Genomic DNA, 17174 nt, shown 5'->3' with positions numbered 1-17174 from the left:
GGTCGAACAGGTGGTGCGAAATCTTAAGCTACACATTAATGAAAGCAAGAAGAAATATACGGTGGAAATGTCAGGACCAAAAACTAACCAACCAGCAACTTCAAATCGCACTAGCCAGTAAAGTAACAGTAAAGATAGGAGCATACATCGTTGATAACTTGTCCAATCTTGAATCGAAATTCACAACCGATAACAGCTACGATGTTATAATCCCCGCACGGTTGTTTTTTCAGCTTAGAAAACCGGTTCCGTTGGAAACGTCTCACCATAAGGTCAAAATTTTTACTGTACAAGACAATGATCTTGCCAGTCCTCACGTATTTCTCGGAGAGCTAGGTTCTTAGAAAGAAAAATTGCGAACTCTTGGCCGCGTTCGAGAGAAGAATCCTCCGAAGAATTTGTAGCCCCCTACATGAGGATGAACGATTCCGTAACCTCTACAGCGATGAAATGTATGAGCGAAACAATGGCCGTCAAATTGTGGATAAAATCTGGTTCAATAGGTTGCGGTGAGCGGGTCACTTAATCCGGATGGAAAAGGATGATCCAACCTCGAAAGTCTATAAAGGCAACATCTATGGTAAAAAAGAAGACGAGACAGATCCTGCCTGAGATGGAGCGATGGCATGGGCCAGGACGCCAGACAAATTTTAGAGATATCGAATTGGTGGCCCTCAACGCAAATCCAAGATGTCTGTCTTCTTTCCATTGGGACTTCTTCCTTGATAATGTTAACCAGCTAACGGTTCGAAATGTCAATAGTCGCCACCTTTTTGACAACCATGGCTGTTTTTCACTAGAAATTTCTTGAAAAGATGTAAACTTTACAAAACCTAGCTTTCAGATTGTAATATTTAAATGCTGAATTGCAGCTGAGCAACTTTTGTTAAAAGCTAGGAATGGCTGGATGCCCTACATTCAATAAATGTGTGCATCGGAGGCATACATACAAAATTATGTAGCAACTAATTGCGTCCACACATCCACACATTTCGTTTAATTCTATTAATGGGACCCCAACGAACGCGAAAAAAGTACGCAATTCGGTTGAGAGTCGCTCGTGGTTCATGGCCCTTGGATGTTTTGACGGTTATGCGGTCAACCACTTGGGACGCAAGAAATGAGAATGAATGAAATAATAAAATAAAAATGTTTTAATAAATTAAAAAACTTATTTTAATTACAATTGGGAACCTCGCAGTGTTTGTCTAGCCGTCCAAAAAGCGGAAACCGACCAAAATTCTTCAAGGAGCTAGTAAATAGTGCAAAGAATTACATCACAATCAAATGTACCGTACTCCGCATATGCTACCATATGGAAGAGATTGCGCTGTTCTACCTTGAGCTTCTGTTGCACCACAGTAGTAAGGGATGTACCCTCCCAATAGGTTCTGTGTGTTAGAGGGAGATAGCATGATAGAGCTTTCATGCTATCTCGCTCGCTCCGTCTCTTTCGCACTATGAGCTTTTGGGTGCGCGTCTTGGGTAAGGGTTGTACTTTTGCTGGGAAGCTTTGGGTGTGTGCTTTTGCTGGGGAGCTTTGGGTGTGTGCCTGTGCTGGGGGCTTTGGGATGTGTGCTTTTGGTGGGGCTATGGGTGTGTGCCTTGGGTGATAGTGCCTTTGGAGCCGTTGGGTTTGCGACTTGGGTACGGGGTGTTGCTGTGTGTGTGGGGGCCTGTGCTTTGTCGGGGGTCGTGTCTTGGGATGGGTGGTTTGTGTCTTAGGGATATTAAGCTGTATTGCTGTTTCTCTTGTTCTTGCTGTGTGTCTTGGATATGTTTTGGTGTGTTTCTGAGATAGCGATCTTTGGGGAGTGTAAAGTTTTATTTGGTGCCTTTATGGGGTATCGATCTTTTTGGTGTGCTTTTTGTGGGTTATTAAGCTGGTTTGGTGTATATATGAGATAGCGATGTTTTCCGAGTGCTTTTTGGGAGTGTCAAGTTGTTTGTGTGGCTTTGTAGGGGGTATCGATTTTTTGGTGTGCTTTTTGTGGTTTATTAGCTGTTTTGATGTATTTGCCTGGGTATCGGCCTTTACGGTAAGTGGCTTGGTTGAAGTGGGGTCTGTGGGGTTCACGGCGGGCGGCTATGGTGCAGGCTTTAGGTGGTAGACTTCGCCGCGGGCTTGAGGCGGTTGACTGGCCGATGCAGATTTTGCGGTTATCATTGCTGACTTAGGTAATGGGATTAAGTTTAAATGAAAAAGTTCGTTGATAAAGTTCAAATATTTATTTTATTATACTTATTTACACATACATCATTCAATATTCTTTAGAATTAACAATATGTGTACACTTATTTATATATATTTTCTATTGTGCATCTAAAATGTGTGCAATTCGCAATGTTTGATGAAGTCATTACAATTTTGGTGTATATAATAGGCAAAACCTAGGGCTATAACTACTGCCGCTATAGGCTTCATTAAGTTGAAAATATGGTTGTGACTCTTCGAAGACGATGATTTAACACTCGGTCGATTAAATGGTCCGCACACATCTTCTCCGTTAACATAAACACATGTTGGTGAAAGACGCAGATGTTCAGCTTCAATATCTGAGGGAGTGTTGAATGCGTTGACTTCTAACGCACAGAAATAGCACTTAACATAGTCTTTTAAATTTGTGTAAAAGAATCCACTTTTTGCAAATTTTTGCGCCTTTCTATCCTCAATGTTCAAATTGCTGAAAGTTTTCAGACGATCGTATTCACGTTTTAAGTTTAACATTTTGACTGCGAGTTTCCACTTTAAATGACGTCTTTTATATTAATCCAGGAGTTGTGGTCGGATGTGAAACCAAGCCACTTGACAAGAACACGATCCCCCCTCCTTTTTAAGATCTTTTCCACGAGATATACATCTGGTTGCTTTGTTTGTAGTAATTCCAGTTCATAGAACCCTCCTTTTATTAAATTTCCTTGGTAATCTTTAAGAGTATAAGTACGCGGTTCTGTATTTTTTATCTGAATATTTCTGTGGACCAATTTGGAGTGTAGCCCTTTTCAAAGACATGTTTGTGCTTGCTAATTCTTACATAATCGCCTTTTTTCAATTTCGGTTTCGAGGTTACGTTAACCTTTCTATACACGGTTGCTAATAACTTGATTTCGTTTGATGGGCCAACATCTACCGGCTTCATTTTAATGGTACGATGTTAGGTCATATTGTATTTCTTTATTTATCTGCCGAGCGAATTGATCCAATGGTAGTTCCCGTTCATACTGAATTCTATCCACATAAAATGTTTTAACGTACGGTTAAATCTTTCTTCAATTGACACTTTCAAGAAACTGTAGGTAGAGTAGTGATTGATCTCGAATTTCTTCATCAATTGTTTAAACGTTTTATTAAAAAATTCTTTGCCATCATCTGTCTGCAAATTTCTTGGTACACGTTTTTGGTTTACAATTGTCTCCATAGCTCTTGCCACTTCGCCCCCGCTTTTATTTTTGATTGGCGCTGCCCAGGCAAATTTCGAAAATGTGTCGATGACTGTAAGGAGAAATTTGAATCCTTGGTTGTCACTCAAAAATGCACTCATATCAACCAAATCTGCCTGCCATAAGTCATCTATACCTTTAATAACGACACCTCGACGTCTAAAATTTCTGCGAGCCGGTTTATGTAACTCGTTGATAACCTGTCTCCTACTCATTTTCATAATAAATGCGTATAAATATCGGCTCGGATTTTATTTTTATATTGGTTGTACGTACCAGTGGCTTTGTACACGAGATAAGAACTATGTTAAAGTTTATTCATCCATTTACAATGATGCTTGCCGGTCCTTCAGGATGCGGGAAGACAACATTTATAGAAAATCTTCTAAACAACACATCTCTAATACAACCTCAAATTAAGAAAATTATTTGGTGTAATGCGGAGAAACATGCCCTACCTTCAAACTTATCATTTGCAAACATTGAGTACTTGGATACTATTCCAGATGAATTTACCAACATCCAAAATGAGCCGACACTAATTGTATTAGACGACATGATGTTGAATGCTTTTTCAAGGCAGGTGTGTGAGCTTTTCACAAAAGGATCCCATCATCGTAACTTTTCAGTAGTTTTAGTCATACAAAATGTGTTTCACCAAGGCAAATTCTGTCGCGACATATCGCTTAATTGCAAATACCTAGTAGTTTTTAAAAACCCGCGGGACAAAAGTCAGTTTCTCCATCTTGCTAAACAGATTTATCCAGAGAATAGTAGAGAGCTAGTGAAAATATATAAAGATATCACACAGAGGCCGTATAGTTATTTACTGGTGGATTTAACCCAAGGTATAAACGAAATCCTTAGATTTCAGACCGATATTTTAAAAAAAAGTTTCCTTACATGCTATTGTTCACCAGACGGTATAAGGAATAATCATGGTGTCGAAAGTGAGACGATTAAAGGACAACAAACATATATTGTGCGTTCTCAAGAATGCTAAATCCTGTTTAAGAAATGCAATAATCAAGACGGCTGATCCAGAAGTGATAAAAGCGATATGTGAAATAACACTAAACACCCTCAATGGTAACCACCTTCCAAGCAAAAAAGTATTTAACCAACTCTGCAAGTATAAAAAGAATATGCGAAAGTTGGCTGAAGCAAAACGCTCTGTTCGAAAACAACGGAAAGTGCTTATACAGCGGGGTGGCTTTGTTCCTATATTATTAGATAGTCTACTTTCAAGTTCTATAGGAGCAGTTATTTAAAAGCAAATATGCAGAGAAACAATGTTCTTAACAAAATGCTTCTATTATCACCCGAGGTATACGAAAACCTCAAAGACGTTATTGAAGAATCGAACAATCAGACTTTGTTTGATAAGGCGATGAGTAAAATACTGAAGAATAAAAACCTTCCTGATATGAATAAGTGGTATAGCTATAGAAATGAACTAATAAAATTTTTAAACACCAAACGACGAGGTAGACATGTTCCAGAGCTAAAAGGCGATTTTCCAGCAGCTAGTAGAGGTTTGAGCAAACAGGAAAGTCTTCGAGACAATCAGACGCAGACAAGATTGATTTTTAAAGAAGATTTATCAACCCAGACATCACCAGAAAGGGAACCGTTCTTGACGGGAGAGAAATACTTTGAGGCAGAGACTGAAGAAATAACGCCACCCAGAAAATCCCTTTCACCTGCAGCTAAACGACGTTTATCAGCAAGTAGTATTGCCAAAAATCTTCAGCAACCGAAAATGCAAAAAACTAGTACAAGTAAATCAGGCACGGATGATTATAGGATAATAACAGCTGATGATGGTATAACTCAATACACAGTTCCTATAGACATGAGTCCCGGTGAAGTGCCAGAGCTATGGAGAAGTTAGAGGAGAGAGAAGAGGAAGGGTATAAAAGGAAGCGAAAAGGTGCTGTCAAAAAGACTACATTAAAACCTTCACGTCTAGATCCTGGTCAATATGAAATATCTTTTCCAGTGAAAAAAACTGCAAGGCAAAGTGAACGTTTGAAAGGTAGAAAGGAGCGAGCCGCTAGTGTAGCGGATTTTGATTGGGAAAGGATATAAAGTAATAAAGATGCCCGTCGATATCGAAAGCGATGACTTTTATATTTCCCTCCTAAGTAATAGTTCGTTGCTCTTTTACCCTGATAACACACACGCACGTTTTCGAAATATATTACCAAGATTGTGTAAACTAAACTATACCTGGTGTGTGGGAATCACAGAAGTAGCATTGCCAGTGCAAAAGGTGAGCACAAAAAGATTTCCCGGCGAGTCAATTGAGGAAAGTGGTAAGAAGAGAACAAAACGTGCTTTACCAGAAATAACTAATGCTGATCCCATAGCTTTGCGAATTGTACTGGACTTTGATGACTTTCATGGTTCACTTAACTGGACGCAAAAGCAGCTCAAAGAGATAAGCAATAAAGATGGATCAATTGATTTTACAGCGTTGCTTTATTCTTTTCTAATCAGAATAGATCCTCCTGATCCAAGTAATCCGGGGGGTCACCAGAGTAAAAGAGAAAATGTGGAAACGTGTAGAGGCTGATTTAACAGATCAGTCATAGCTGAAGCTTCTTACGAGGCTCTTCCGACTGAATTTACAGTAAACATAAAACAATCCGACACTGCTGTAGAGAAAGTTATTTTGAAAAGCTATACATATCCCTCTATTGAACACTTCATTGATGTGATTATAGGTCAAATCCCAAGGAAACGAAGAATGTATGACAATTTATAATCCATTATTGTTTTAGGTGCAACTTTGCCGCCACCATCCGCTGAATCTCTTAGCAAGATTCCAACTACTGACAGTGCAATACTATTAGAGAAGGTTAAAACAATGGAAAGCGATATTCATCGTATAATGGAAAGGCTCCCGGATGAAAAAAACCGCGTCATCTGAAAAGGTTCATGAAGAATACACCTCAATAATGAATAAAATTAGCAGTCTTAATGAATTAATTGGTGAAGTTAGTGGAAAGCTTGATAAGAAAACCTCTGATTCTGGTAGAGGCTTTAGCAAAGAACTTTCAATGATGCTAGATGAAATTCGATATTTGAATAAAAAAGTTGGGGGAATATCGAAGAGTACTTCAGAAAAGTCGCCTCCTGTATCTAGCAAATATGGCAATGGAGGAATGGCTTTTATCTCCAGTGACATTGTAAGACCGACAATGGTGGGTGATAGATTCGTACGATGCCTACGTGTAATACCACTGGAAGAGTGTGGGAAATTGTTAAGATTTGAACATATATGATAGAATATCATCCAATCGAAAAAACTTTTATTGAAAGTATTTCTGTGGAAGTAACTAAACAGCAAGGCGAATTGATTGAATTCCGTGCAAGCGAGGCTCCATCATACCTCATGCTGCATTTCAAACGTCGATAAAGTATAAATATACTGTCTGGATGTCAACCAGCTATACTCTGATTGGGAGACTTAAGGAGTTTGAATTGTCACAGACATGGATTCCTATTTCACACGTTATTGCCTAATCCAGAGCGGCGGGAATTCCTCAATTCAGAATTTATATCGATCGCCAGATATTAGTCAGCACGGTGTTGGGAGTTTCTTTAGAGGTTTAGTGCGACACGCAAGCCCGCTGGTCTCGGCAGGAGCTACAACCTTAAAACAACAAGCAGTAAAAACTGGTAAGGCAATACTATCAGAAGTAGGAAGTAAGCCGATTAAGACCATTCTAAAGAGGCAGGCTAAAACTGCTGCCCGGGAGCTAACCCAGAAAGGTATAAAGAAACTCTTCAGAGGTTTACATAATGTTCTTATCAATAATCATTCATCTCGAAAAAGACCCAATCCCTTTGAGACGAAAAAATCAAGATCGATTTCGAAGTTTAAACGCAGGAGGTATTCTAAAGGAAGAAAAGCTGTTAAAAAATCTCCGTCTTCAAAGCAAGGCAAACCACGCAAAAAGCAGATACGTAAACGTGTGATAGACATTTTTGATAAGTAGAAATGTCGTACAAAGAGTGCATGAAGTCTGAACTAGATCTTTTCTCAAGTTCGCCAATTCAAAGTAATATTTTAAAAACAGAGGAAGTAGCATACAAACCCATAGCTTCATTAGATAACGTTTTAGAACTTGTGTCGTTAGGTCATGGCGATACATACCGCGATCTGTCTAGCAAAGATATCTTCGACTAAATGTACAACTTATTAAAGCAAAAGATGGGAAAGAGGAATTGTACGATAAAGCTGCTCCACCAATTGGCGTTGTCAATAATGTTCTGCATTCGCTGTTCAGACAATACAGTTAAATGGTAGGCCAATAGCGCAAACTGACCACAATTACCAATACAGAGCGTATATTGAAAATTTGCTAAATTATGGCAAGAATACCGCCGAAACCCATTTGGAGTCTGTCGGATGGTATCTCGATGAGAATGAGATGGACATAGTTGAAAGTGGGAAGCCATCTGATTCAAACCAAGGATATAATATAGATTTGCATGTCATTTTTTCGCTAGAAAAACCCGAATTTTGCTTGCATTGTAAAGACGACGTTCAGCCATCACTAATCAAAATTATAGAGGCGACAATGTACATGAACCATGTAACTGTCAATCCGAACATCTTACTTGCGCATGAAAGTGTTCTGCAAAAATCTAATGCAATATATCCATATAAACGTGTAGAAGTGAAGACATATACTCTACCTGCAAACACATTTTCACTTTCACTCGATAATGTGGTCATTGGACAATTACCCAACTTGCTAGTGTTTGGTATGGTAGACAATGAAGCAAATACAGAAAACGGTCGAAAAATTCATACAAACTTAAACACAATAATCGGACAAGGTTCAATTTATCAGTCAATGGAGTACAACTACCGAACCAACCTCTAGAGTTTGACTTTTCAAATGAAACTCCCATTAGTACGCGAGGATATCTAAGCTTGTTCAAGGGTTATTTTTTTTTTTTTTAATGGATGGAGGTGGAAATCTTAGAAAGACGCTGCTGCGCCAGGTTGCAGCAGTGTGTGGGATTTACACCCACTAAAACCACCCCCACTCTTCCGCCCCTCCCCGCGGGACCACCGTGAAGTATTACTTCGCGGGGGAGGCTTTGGTTCGCTATACCAGCTCGTCCATGTCACGTCTCCGTCGCGCCGCCTTCAGAGCTCGATCCAACTTCAGGAGTTTTGTCTGCACCACGGCTACTGCCTCATTTACCGCCATCCAGTTTTCCTCCGTCTTCAGCATCTCTTCCACCAGGCTGGAGGGCTCGATGTCCGCCCCTAAGATGTTGTTCAACCTCCTTTTCTGCTGCAGAAATCTGGGACAATGGAACATAACGTGCTCCGGGTCCTCGAGTGTAGCACCGCATTCAGGACGGTTGGGAGACTCGTCCAACTCGAAGCAATGCAAGTACTTCCTATAGCCACCGTGTCCCGTAAGGAACTGTGTCAGGTGGTAATTCAATTCTTCGTGCTCTCGGTCGACCCATTTCTCGATACACGGGATCAATGTATGAGTTCACCGGCCCTTGTCGGAGTTATCCCATCGTTGTTGCCACCTGCCACACAACTCTCTCCTGATGGCTTTTCGGAAATCCGCATTTACCTCGGCTGGATTTGCCTTCCGTTTTTCGTAGAGCCAGTGTGCCTCGCCCGCAAGAAGATCTATAGGGATCATTCCTGCGATGACGCACACTGCCTCCGTCGAGGCCGTCGTAAATGCGCTGCACACCCTTAGCGCAATTGGCCGGTATGCCGAACTTATCTTTCTCCGGTTGACAGCGTGGTTCAACGCTCCCGCCCAGACAGGGGCCGCGTATAGCAGGATCGACCTCACCACTCCCGCGATGAGTAGCCTGCGACTATACTTCGGCCCTCCCACGTTATACATCATCCTTGCAAGGGATGAGCTGGCATTTGCTGCCTTTTCTCGCGCATAATCCAAGTGTCCCTTGAAACTCAACTTGGTATCGATCATCACCCCCAGGTATTTGACAACCGATTTTGAGACGACCTCACGATTACCAACCCGGATGGTAACCGTGTTGTTCTTCCTACGGTTGGTAATGAGGACCGCCTCCGTCTTTTCGTCCACCAGGTCCAGCTTGGCCATTCGTAACCATGACTTGATGGTATGAATGGCTTCATTTGCATAAAGCTCCACGTCCTCGGGATGCTTTGCAATTGCGACTACCGCCAAGTCGTCCGCAAAACCAATCAGCGTTGTCTCCTCCGGCACGCGAAGGCCAAGCACTCCGTCGTACATTATGTTCCACAGCAGCGGTCCCAATACACCTGCTGTCACAATGTACTCCTTCGGCCCGTCGTCCGTCTCGTACCAGAGAAGTCTGTCCGGAAAGTAACTCTCGATGAGCCGAGCCAAGTAGCTAGGAACACCCAGTTTGGCCAAAGCGCCCTTAACCCAGCCCCAGTTGGCTGAGTTAAAAGCATTTTTGACGTCCAGCGTCACCAGAGCACAGCATTTGCCCATGGCCATTGCATTTCGAGCCAATTCCACGACCTTTGCTACTGCATCGACCGTAGAACGGGCTCGCCGAAACCCATATTGCCGCTCTGAAAGCAAGCTCGATGAACGGGAGCAGCCTGTTGTATATCACCCTCTCCAACATCTTCCCCATGGTGTCTAAGAGACAAATAGGGCGATATGAAGAGAGCACGCCGGGTGGTTTTCGAGGCTTCGGTAGCAAGACCAGTTTCTGCCTCTTCCACTGGGCGGGAAACACTCCTTCCGCCATGCACGATTCGAATGTGCTTGCGAACCACCTTGGTCTGGCCTTGACTGCCACCTTCAGAGCCCTGTTCGGAATTCCGTCCAATCCCGGAGCCTTGCTGTCCCCAATACGTCTGCAGATTTCCCAAAGTTCCTCTTCGGTAACATCAGGGATCGAGAAGACGTCCTGCTGAGCTGCCAGTTGGGGTTCTCTTTCGTCCTGCTCCTGCTGCGGGAAAAGAGTTGCAATTATTTGCAACAAGAGCCGTGGGCATGTCACCTGAGGTGATTTTCGCCCGCGGATCTTCTTCATTACAACTTGGTAGGCTGTACCCCACGGATTCGAATGGCCTTCTTAAGGTTGCTTCGCATATCCCTGTATTCCTCCTCCCGCTCCTGGTGCTCCGGCCTTCCCCTTGTCCTGTGGGAAAGTCTCCTCGCCCGGAGACAAGAGGATCTCAAGGCAGCGATCTCCGTGTTCCACCAGTAGTTTGGCCTCTTGCCGTGGTGCAAACGTCGTCGTAGCATCGTAGCGTCGCATGCTTCGGTTACACGCTGAGACAGCTGTGTGACCCTTTCCACCGCTGTTCCATCCGTATCATGGGCTCCCTCCAATGCGGCCAGGAATATCTCTTCGTCGAAAGCTCCGATAGACCAGCCAACCGCCTTAGCCTTTCCACCTCCAGAGCGTCGTTGACTGCTTCCCCCGTTCCCAATGTGGAGGAAGATGGCCTGGTGGTCACTGTGGGTGTAGTGCTCACTCACCAGTGAAGTGCTAACAAATCTCAGGTCAACGATCGAACCCGACCCTCTTCCTCGAAAGGTGGGCACGCATCCAACGTTGGCCAGCACGATGTCCAGCTCCGCAAATGACTCCAACAGAATTTGACCTCTGGTGTTCGTCGATCGGCTTCCCCACTCCAGGGCCCACGCGTTGAAATCGCCCGCAATGATTTTAGGGCTGCGGTCTCTAGCATCCAACACCAGACTGTCTAACATCTCCTCATATTGTGCTAAGGTTGCACTAGGAGGAGCGTAGCAGCTGTAAATATGGACACCGTTGACCTTCGTCCTTATAAAACCGGCTGCCGGGGGGGCCATGACTTCCAGAATGGCCTGTCTTCCGCACGCCCAGATTGGCGCGTTGCCAGACGCATCCACCGCCCAAGTCGCACCGCCGTAGTTTCTGTACGGCTCGCAAATAACCGCGACATCGACATTCGACTCTCGAATGATTTGCGAGAGCAGGTCCTGAGCTGCCTCACAGTGATTGAGATTGATTTGTATCAATCTCATTTGCCTGTGCGGTTCAGCTCCCTCCTATATACCGGACATCTGCTGCTTCCCGCAATATGCCGGCCGTCCACGCCCTCTTTCCCACTACATAACATACACCGTGGATCTCCGGTGCAATCTTTGATGAGGTGGCCCTCTTCCCCACACTTCCTGCAACTCCTCGACCTATCATGCTGGCTAGTGCATGCCGCCGCAAAATGGCCGAAATCGAGGCATCTGAAGCATTTCTTTAGAGAGATTTGTTCCCTGAGCCTGCACACGACCCAACCTACTCTTACCTTGCCCGCGATAATTAACTTAATAGCTGATTCCGCCGGCAAACTAATAATAGCGGTCTGTGTGCCACCATATGCCTTCTTCATCCTTTTTATGGCACTCTGGTCTATATCGCCAAGGTTGAACTGCTGCTTTAGCGCAGCACAGATGTCCTCCCGTGAGGTGACTTCATCTAGGTCCTTGCATTCAACCACTATCTCCTGTTTCCGAGCTCTTACCTCAGCTTCCTCTCCAAGTACACTTTCCACCTTCCCGCGGAAGTTATCGGCCGACTTGTCGGCGGATTTACTTAACTCCAGCATCAGATCCCCTCTCTGTGTTCGCCTGATACGGCTCACACTATCCCCCAAATCCTTCAATTCCGGGTCTGACTTCACCTTTCGGAGGATGTCGGCATAGGACATATTTCCCTTCTTGGAAATAATTAGTATTTCCGGGCGGAGCTTCTTTTTGTCCTTTTTCCTCTTATTGCTCACCTTAGTCCATTGTTCGGGCCTCCGGGCGTTGGTTTTTTCCACTTTTGTAGGTGTTGTGGCTGCAATCGTGAGATTACCGACTTTCGCGGGTACTCTCGCCGGCTCCGCCTTCTTTGGTGAAGAGGCTTTTTTCTTCTTCGGGACTTGCTGTGGTCCAAGAGGCTTGCTGGTACCGTCTCTAGTCCGTTTTCCTGTCTTCCCGCCTGCTTTATCACGGGGAGGCGTCACCTGCGTTTCCCTTGTGACCTTGCCAACTGACGCTTGGGAATTCTTTTCTTCGAGTGCCCTGATATAAGACAATTTAATGCCTCTTATCAAGGCTCGAATATTTTGGTGGATATTCCGCCTCTCCTTGATGAACTCGCACAGTTCATTTATTCGTTCCCCGAGTGTAACGAACGCCATTCCGGTATGTTCCCGTTTGCTTTCGCGCCTTGCGCCACAAGGAATGATCTCGATTAGGGGACTATTCGTATTTCTTTCAGAGTTCCGCGACGAATCTCGACTACCAAAAAGAACCATTGTTCTCGGTGGTGATCTCCCAAGCTTCGAACTCCTCCTAAAGGGATCCGGTGTGGACCTAATTTCCACTCCACCATTATCTCTTGTAGCATTAGATGCCACAGTAGCCAAATTTCCCACCACTGAGGCACTGCGGTCGTTGGATATCGACGGCCGGGAGCCCGCTTGCTCACTCCCAAAAACCGCGGGCACTGGGTTTCCGAAGCCCTGCACCGTAAAAAAACTACTTTTCCCCTCTTCCATATTTGGTTTAATTTCTGGGTGTCCTTCCCATAGCCAATTTTTATCCACGGGTGGGCGTTTGCTTCCCACCTACCCGGCCTGCGCATAAGCATGCCCACACACGCACATCTCCGGATGCGTGCATGTGCATGCCCATGACACATTCGCCGAGCATTCCCTTATCCGCACGAAGGGACGCGCCTGATGGGAGATTTGGCAACTCCGCAACTACTCAACCAGGGCACGATTAGGATCGAGGGGCGATTCAAAGACGCTCTAAAGAAAAGCGTCACATGCGTTGTTTACGCAGAGTATGATAGCAGTATCGAGATAGACAAGGCTCGGAATGTTTTCACAAGCTATTAAAATCTATATATAGTGCCGGCATTCCGACATTCTTCCACATTTAATCAAAAGTCGAAATGAGCTGCTTAGTGAATGTTGACTATCTCCCTGGAGATGATTTAGCTTTCTTTAAAAAGGTGTCGTTCGCTGGTATTACTGCGGATAATAAGTTGTTCACCAGAGAGATCACCTTTAGATATCCTACTACAACAAGCAATCTAGCAGGTGTGGAACAATTGGGAAGATGCGGCAACTTGGAGCTGAGACGGTTGGATGAAGACGTTATAAAAACATTGGCGAAATTTACTACGGTATTTGTTCAAGATGATGGCGTAAAGGAATTTATAAAACACTATGCAACATCGCACTCGAAAATTATTAATATTGAAGCTTGCAACTTTTCTGAACAGGAATGAACACGATTGAACTAAACAGAACACTCAGAACGAACAAAATACCATCAAGATTCTTCAAAGGCGTTTTTCCATGTAATTATTTACCGAAGCGAGTTAAAAGACCGGCATGTGTGATAGCTAATACAGATCCTTCTTACAAAAGTAGAACTCATTGGGTTGCATTCTTCATTCCGAAAAAAGGACCTGCGGAGTACTTTGATTCATTTTTTTTCAAAAGTTTCTCATGACTAATTCGTCCGTATTTATAAATAATAAGAAACGATTACAAAGTGCGTTTGCATCCACTTGTGGGTATTACTGTTGTATGTATCTTTACTGGCGTTGTAAGGGACGAAGTCTTAGAAATTTTCTAAACCAATTTTCATCATATGATTTCACTTGAAATGACGCTAAAGTTGTTACTTTATACAGAAAAATGTATTTAAAGAATCATGTGCATATATAACAGTGCATCAGAGAGCGTGAAAGAATACTATAATGGATACGTCACAAAATGCCGAGAGAAAAACACCATCAAACTGCCAGACGAAGATTTGTTTATACCATCGAGAACATCTTACGTTCATGTTAATTATTCCAGACTTTTTTATGAAATTCCAATATTTTGTAGTGCTAATGTACTGTTTAATACTTTGTGTTTATAAAGAAATAAAAGAGCATATTAAATAAAAGGCAATATTTTCTGTTTTATTCAATGATTTTATTTTTCAGCAGATACATATACATATGCACAGTATTTTCTAAAGCACATCTAACATTTGGCGATTCCCCATGTAGCATACAATTTGTTTTACACTTCTTTAAGAGACCGAGTTTGGGGATATCTGCCTGAATAATTGCAACGTCTTTAAGGTATTTTTTCAAAACTTTTGCTTTTTTTTCTCCTTTTACATATATTACTGAACCTTCTAGGGTTGATAAAATTTCTGGTAAATGATTATAATCAATGACGCCATTCGACCACGTTAATCCATTTATGAATTTATAATTATAATCTGATTGCCATGCACTATTTGGGTTAAGTTCTTCCTTCGGGCACGGAGGTTTGAAATGATACAAAACTGGGTTAACGGAGTCAGTGTTCAATGTAACTAGTTCTTTTACAAACATTTGCTTATTGTTACCAACTACAAACTGGACATCAACAATAACCGACTTTTTGTTAGATTCCATAACGTATTGCACTATCTTTTCCGAATCTGCCATCAGAATACTGAAAAAATAAAAGAAGCATCCCTATTTATATTTATTATTTTTCTCTTTTCATTCTTGTAATTTAATTCTCTTAAAGCCGTATGCTCTTTCATCTTCACTTATGACTTTGGATTTATTCTTCCCTTCCCTAAATGGAAAATTGACGATGTTTGCATCAATCTCTATAATATCATCTTAAAGAAATGTTGAATTCGACTGATTAATACTTGATATTAATGACAGAATGTGTTCGCCATTTAGCTCACTTACAGGTCTTAAACTTGGCCATATAGGTTTCACATGCGGTGAGTTTGGCAATGAAATATACATTGAAATTTTACTACCCTCCATAGAGTTTTTCACGATTTCATTAACGACTTCGTTAAAGGTTCTAAGACATTGCAAAATATTTTCTTCAGGACCTTTAAACTCATTTAGACGAAAAACCATTTCACCCCTTTAACATTAAATTTCTTAAAGTTGGTCACTTTTTTGAAATTATTTCGATTTTTTCTATTAATCCTGATCCGACTTGATAATTTTGATTAGAAAACTTTAAGTCTGAGTTGCTTTTACTACGCGCATTCGTAACAGCAGTAGCAACACATATCGATGAAGTCGAAGCTGCCGACCCATTAGTCATATTGCGTATAGTTGAACAATCTGACAATTTTACACACTCATCTATAATTTTGAAAAATTTATGAAAAACTACGTCACCCTGATTTATTTTAAACTCCTTGGAACATTCAAGAAGAATCTTGAAAAATGAATTCTTTTCTTGCACTGTTATTGAAACTTTTTTTTCTCCAAGTAACTAATATCAGTGTTCATCACCTCAAAGCAAAACTCTTTACCCAAAGCAACAGAATTTTGTAACAGCTGAATTATCATAAATTAAAAGTGAAAGCCATTTTAGAACATTTTGTTTTACTGTATGCTTCTTTTATATTTTATTTTTTTTTTTATTTTGAAAGAGCTGAAAAGCTCATTATCATTCAAATACCTTAGCTAATAAGCCAACGGTACTGTTTCTCTAATTTATTATTGCTTGAATCTGAAAGTTAGAAAACCTGTTAATAATTGTTAAAAAAAATTTTACAAAAGACTCTTACCCCACTGCTACCTTCCTTCCTGATCGTTTCAAAATTTCTGCGGATTTTCCACTTGAAATTTGCACTATTTATACGTATTCTTTAGGGAGTCAAAAAAAAAAAATAAAAGATCAAACTATACTGGATAAATCAAATCATAATGTTCACAAGCAACAAATCTTCATTATCGCAATCTCTCGGTTCCGTTCATTTTTTTCATGGGAAATATTGCAATAAATCAACAGACAAATGAAATTGTAAGGAGTTTACATTCGCAGATGCTGGGTAATTAATTCCAGGGAACATAAAAATATCATAAAACTGCACCGGATAAATCAAGGCATATGCACGCGTATTTTTTCTTGTTCACAAGTAGCACATCATCATGATCGCAGTATCTTAATCCATTGCATTTTTTTTTTGCATCATTTCACATGGGATAAATCAAGGCGGAAGCATATGCAATTCCCTTTTTGTTGGTAAGCAACTTATGCGTATCTCCATGATCGCAATGGTTCCATACATTTTTTGTTTACGCAACATGCGAAATGTATAATATAAACCATAAGACAAGTATATTATTCCCAAGCATTTAGTTGCATATGAAATTGCAGATATCGGATAATTGGTTTCAGAGAATATAAAAATATCAAAAAAATTGCACTGAATAACTCAAAGAACCAAGGCATAAGCGTAAGCACCGTTTTTTTTTGACGGGCAACCTGTCTTCATGACCGTAATATCTTAGGCCCATGTATTTTGTTTTTGGTTTTATTCATTTTGAAAATCATACAAACTGTTGCAATAAATCATAAGACAAATATCTGCGAAATCTGGTTCGTACGCATATGGTTGCATATGTTAGTATTATGGATTTGTAGGAAGTTTACATATGCAGATGCTGTGTAATTAATTTCAGAGAACATAAAACATCACAAAACTGTCCTTGGTAAATTACAAGGCAAGTATCATGATGATGATGATTTTTTATGAGCTATGTAGATATCTTCATGATCGCTATATGATGTTCTCATGTAGCGAAGACATGTATAAAAGGAATTTCTTCTGGAGGTAAGTATCATTTGCAAGGCTGCATTATACAAACATGGTAAGTTTATTTTATTTGATTCAATTATTTTATTTTATTCA

The 17174-nt window shown here is 41.5% G+C and overlaps 1 protein-coding gene across 1 annotated transcript in view; it reads right to left on the bottom strand.

Annotated features, from left to right (window-relative positions):
* Window positions 1-6674: 6674 nt before the first annotated feature.
* The window catches only part of LOC119648491, a 36004-nt gene continuing 25504 nt past the window's right edge, over window positions 6675-17174 (bottom strand). The window contains exons 4-5 of the mRNA XM_038050257.1: window positions 14638-14950; window positions 6675-6689 (exon numbers count right to left, since the gene is read on the bottom strand). Coding sequence (XP_037906185.1) covers window positions 6675-6689; window positions 14638-14950 — 328 coding nt within the window. The remainder of the gene's footprint in view (window positions 6690-14637; window positions 14951-17174) is intronic.

The sequence above is a fragment of the Hermetia illucens genome, chromosome 2 (assembly GCF_905115235.1).
Source record: "Hermetia illucens chromosome 2, iHerIll2.2.curated.20191125, whole genome shotgun sequence".
NCBI classification, from domain to species: Eukaryota; Metazoa; Arthropoda; class Insecta; order Diptera; family Stratiomyidae; genus Hermetia; species Hermetia illucens.
The sequence above is the reverse complement of the archived record's forward strand: the minus strand, read 5'-3'. Positions and strand labels throughout refer to the sequence as shown.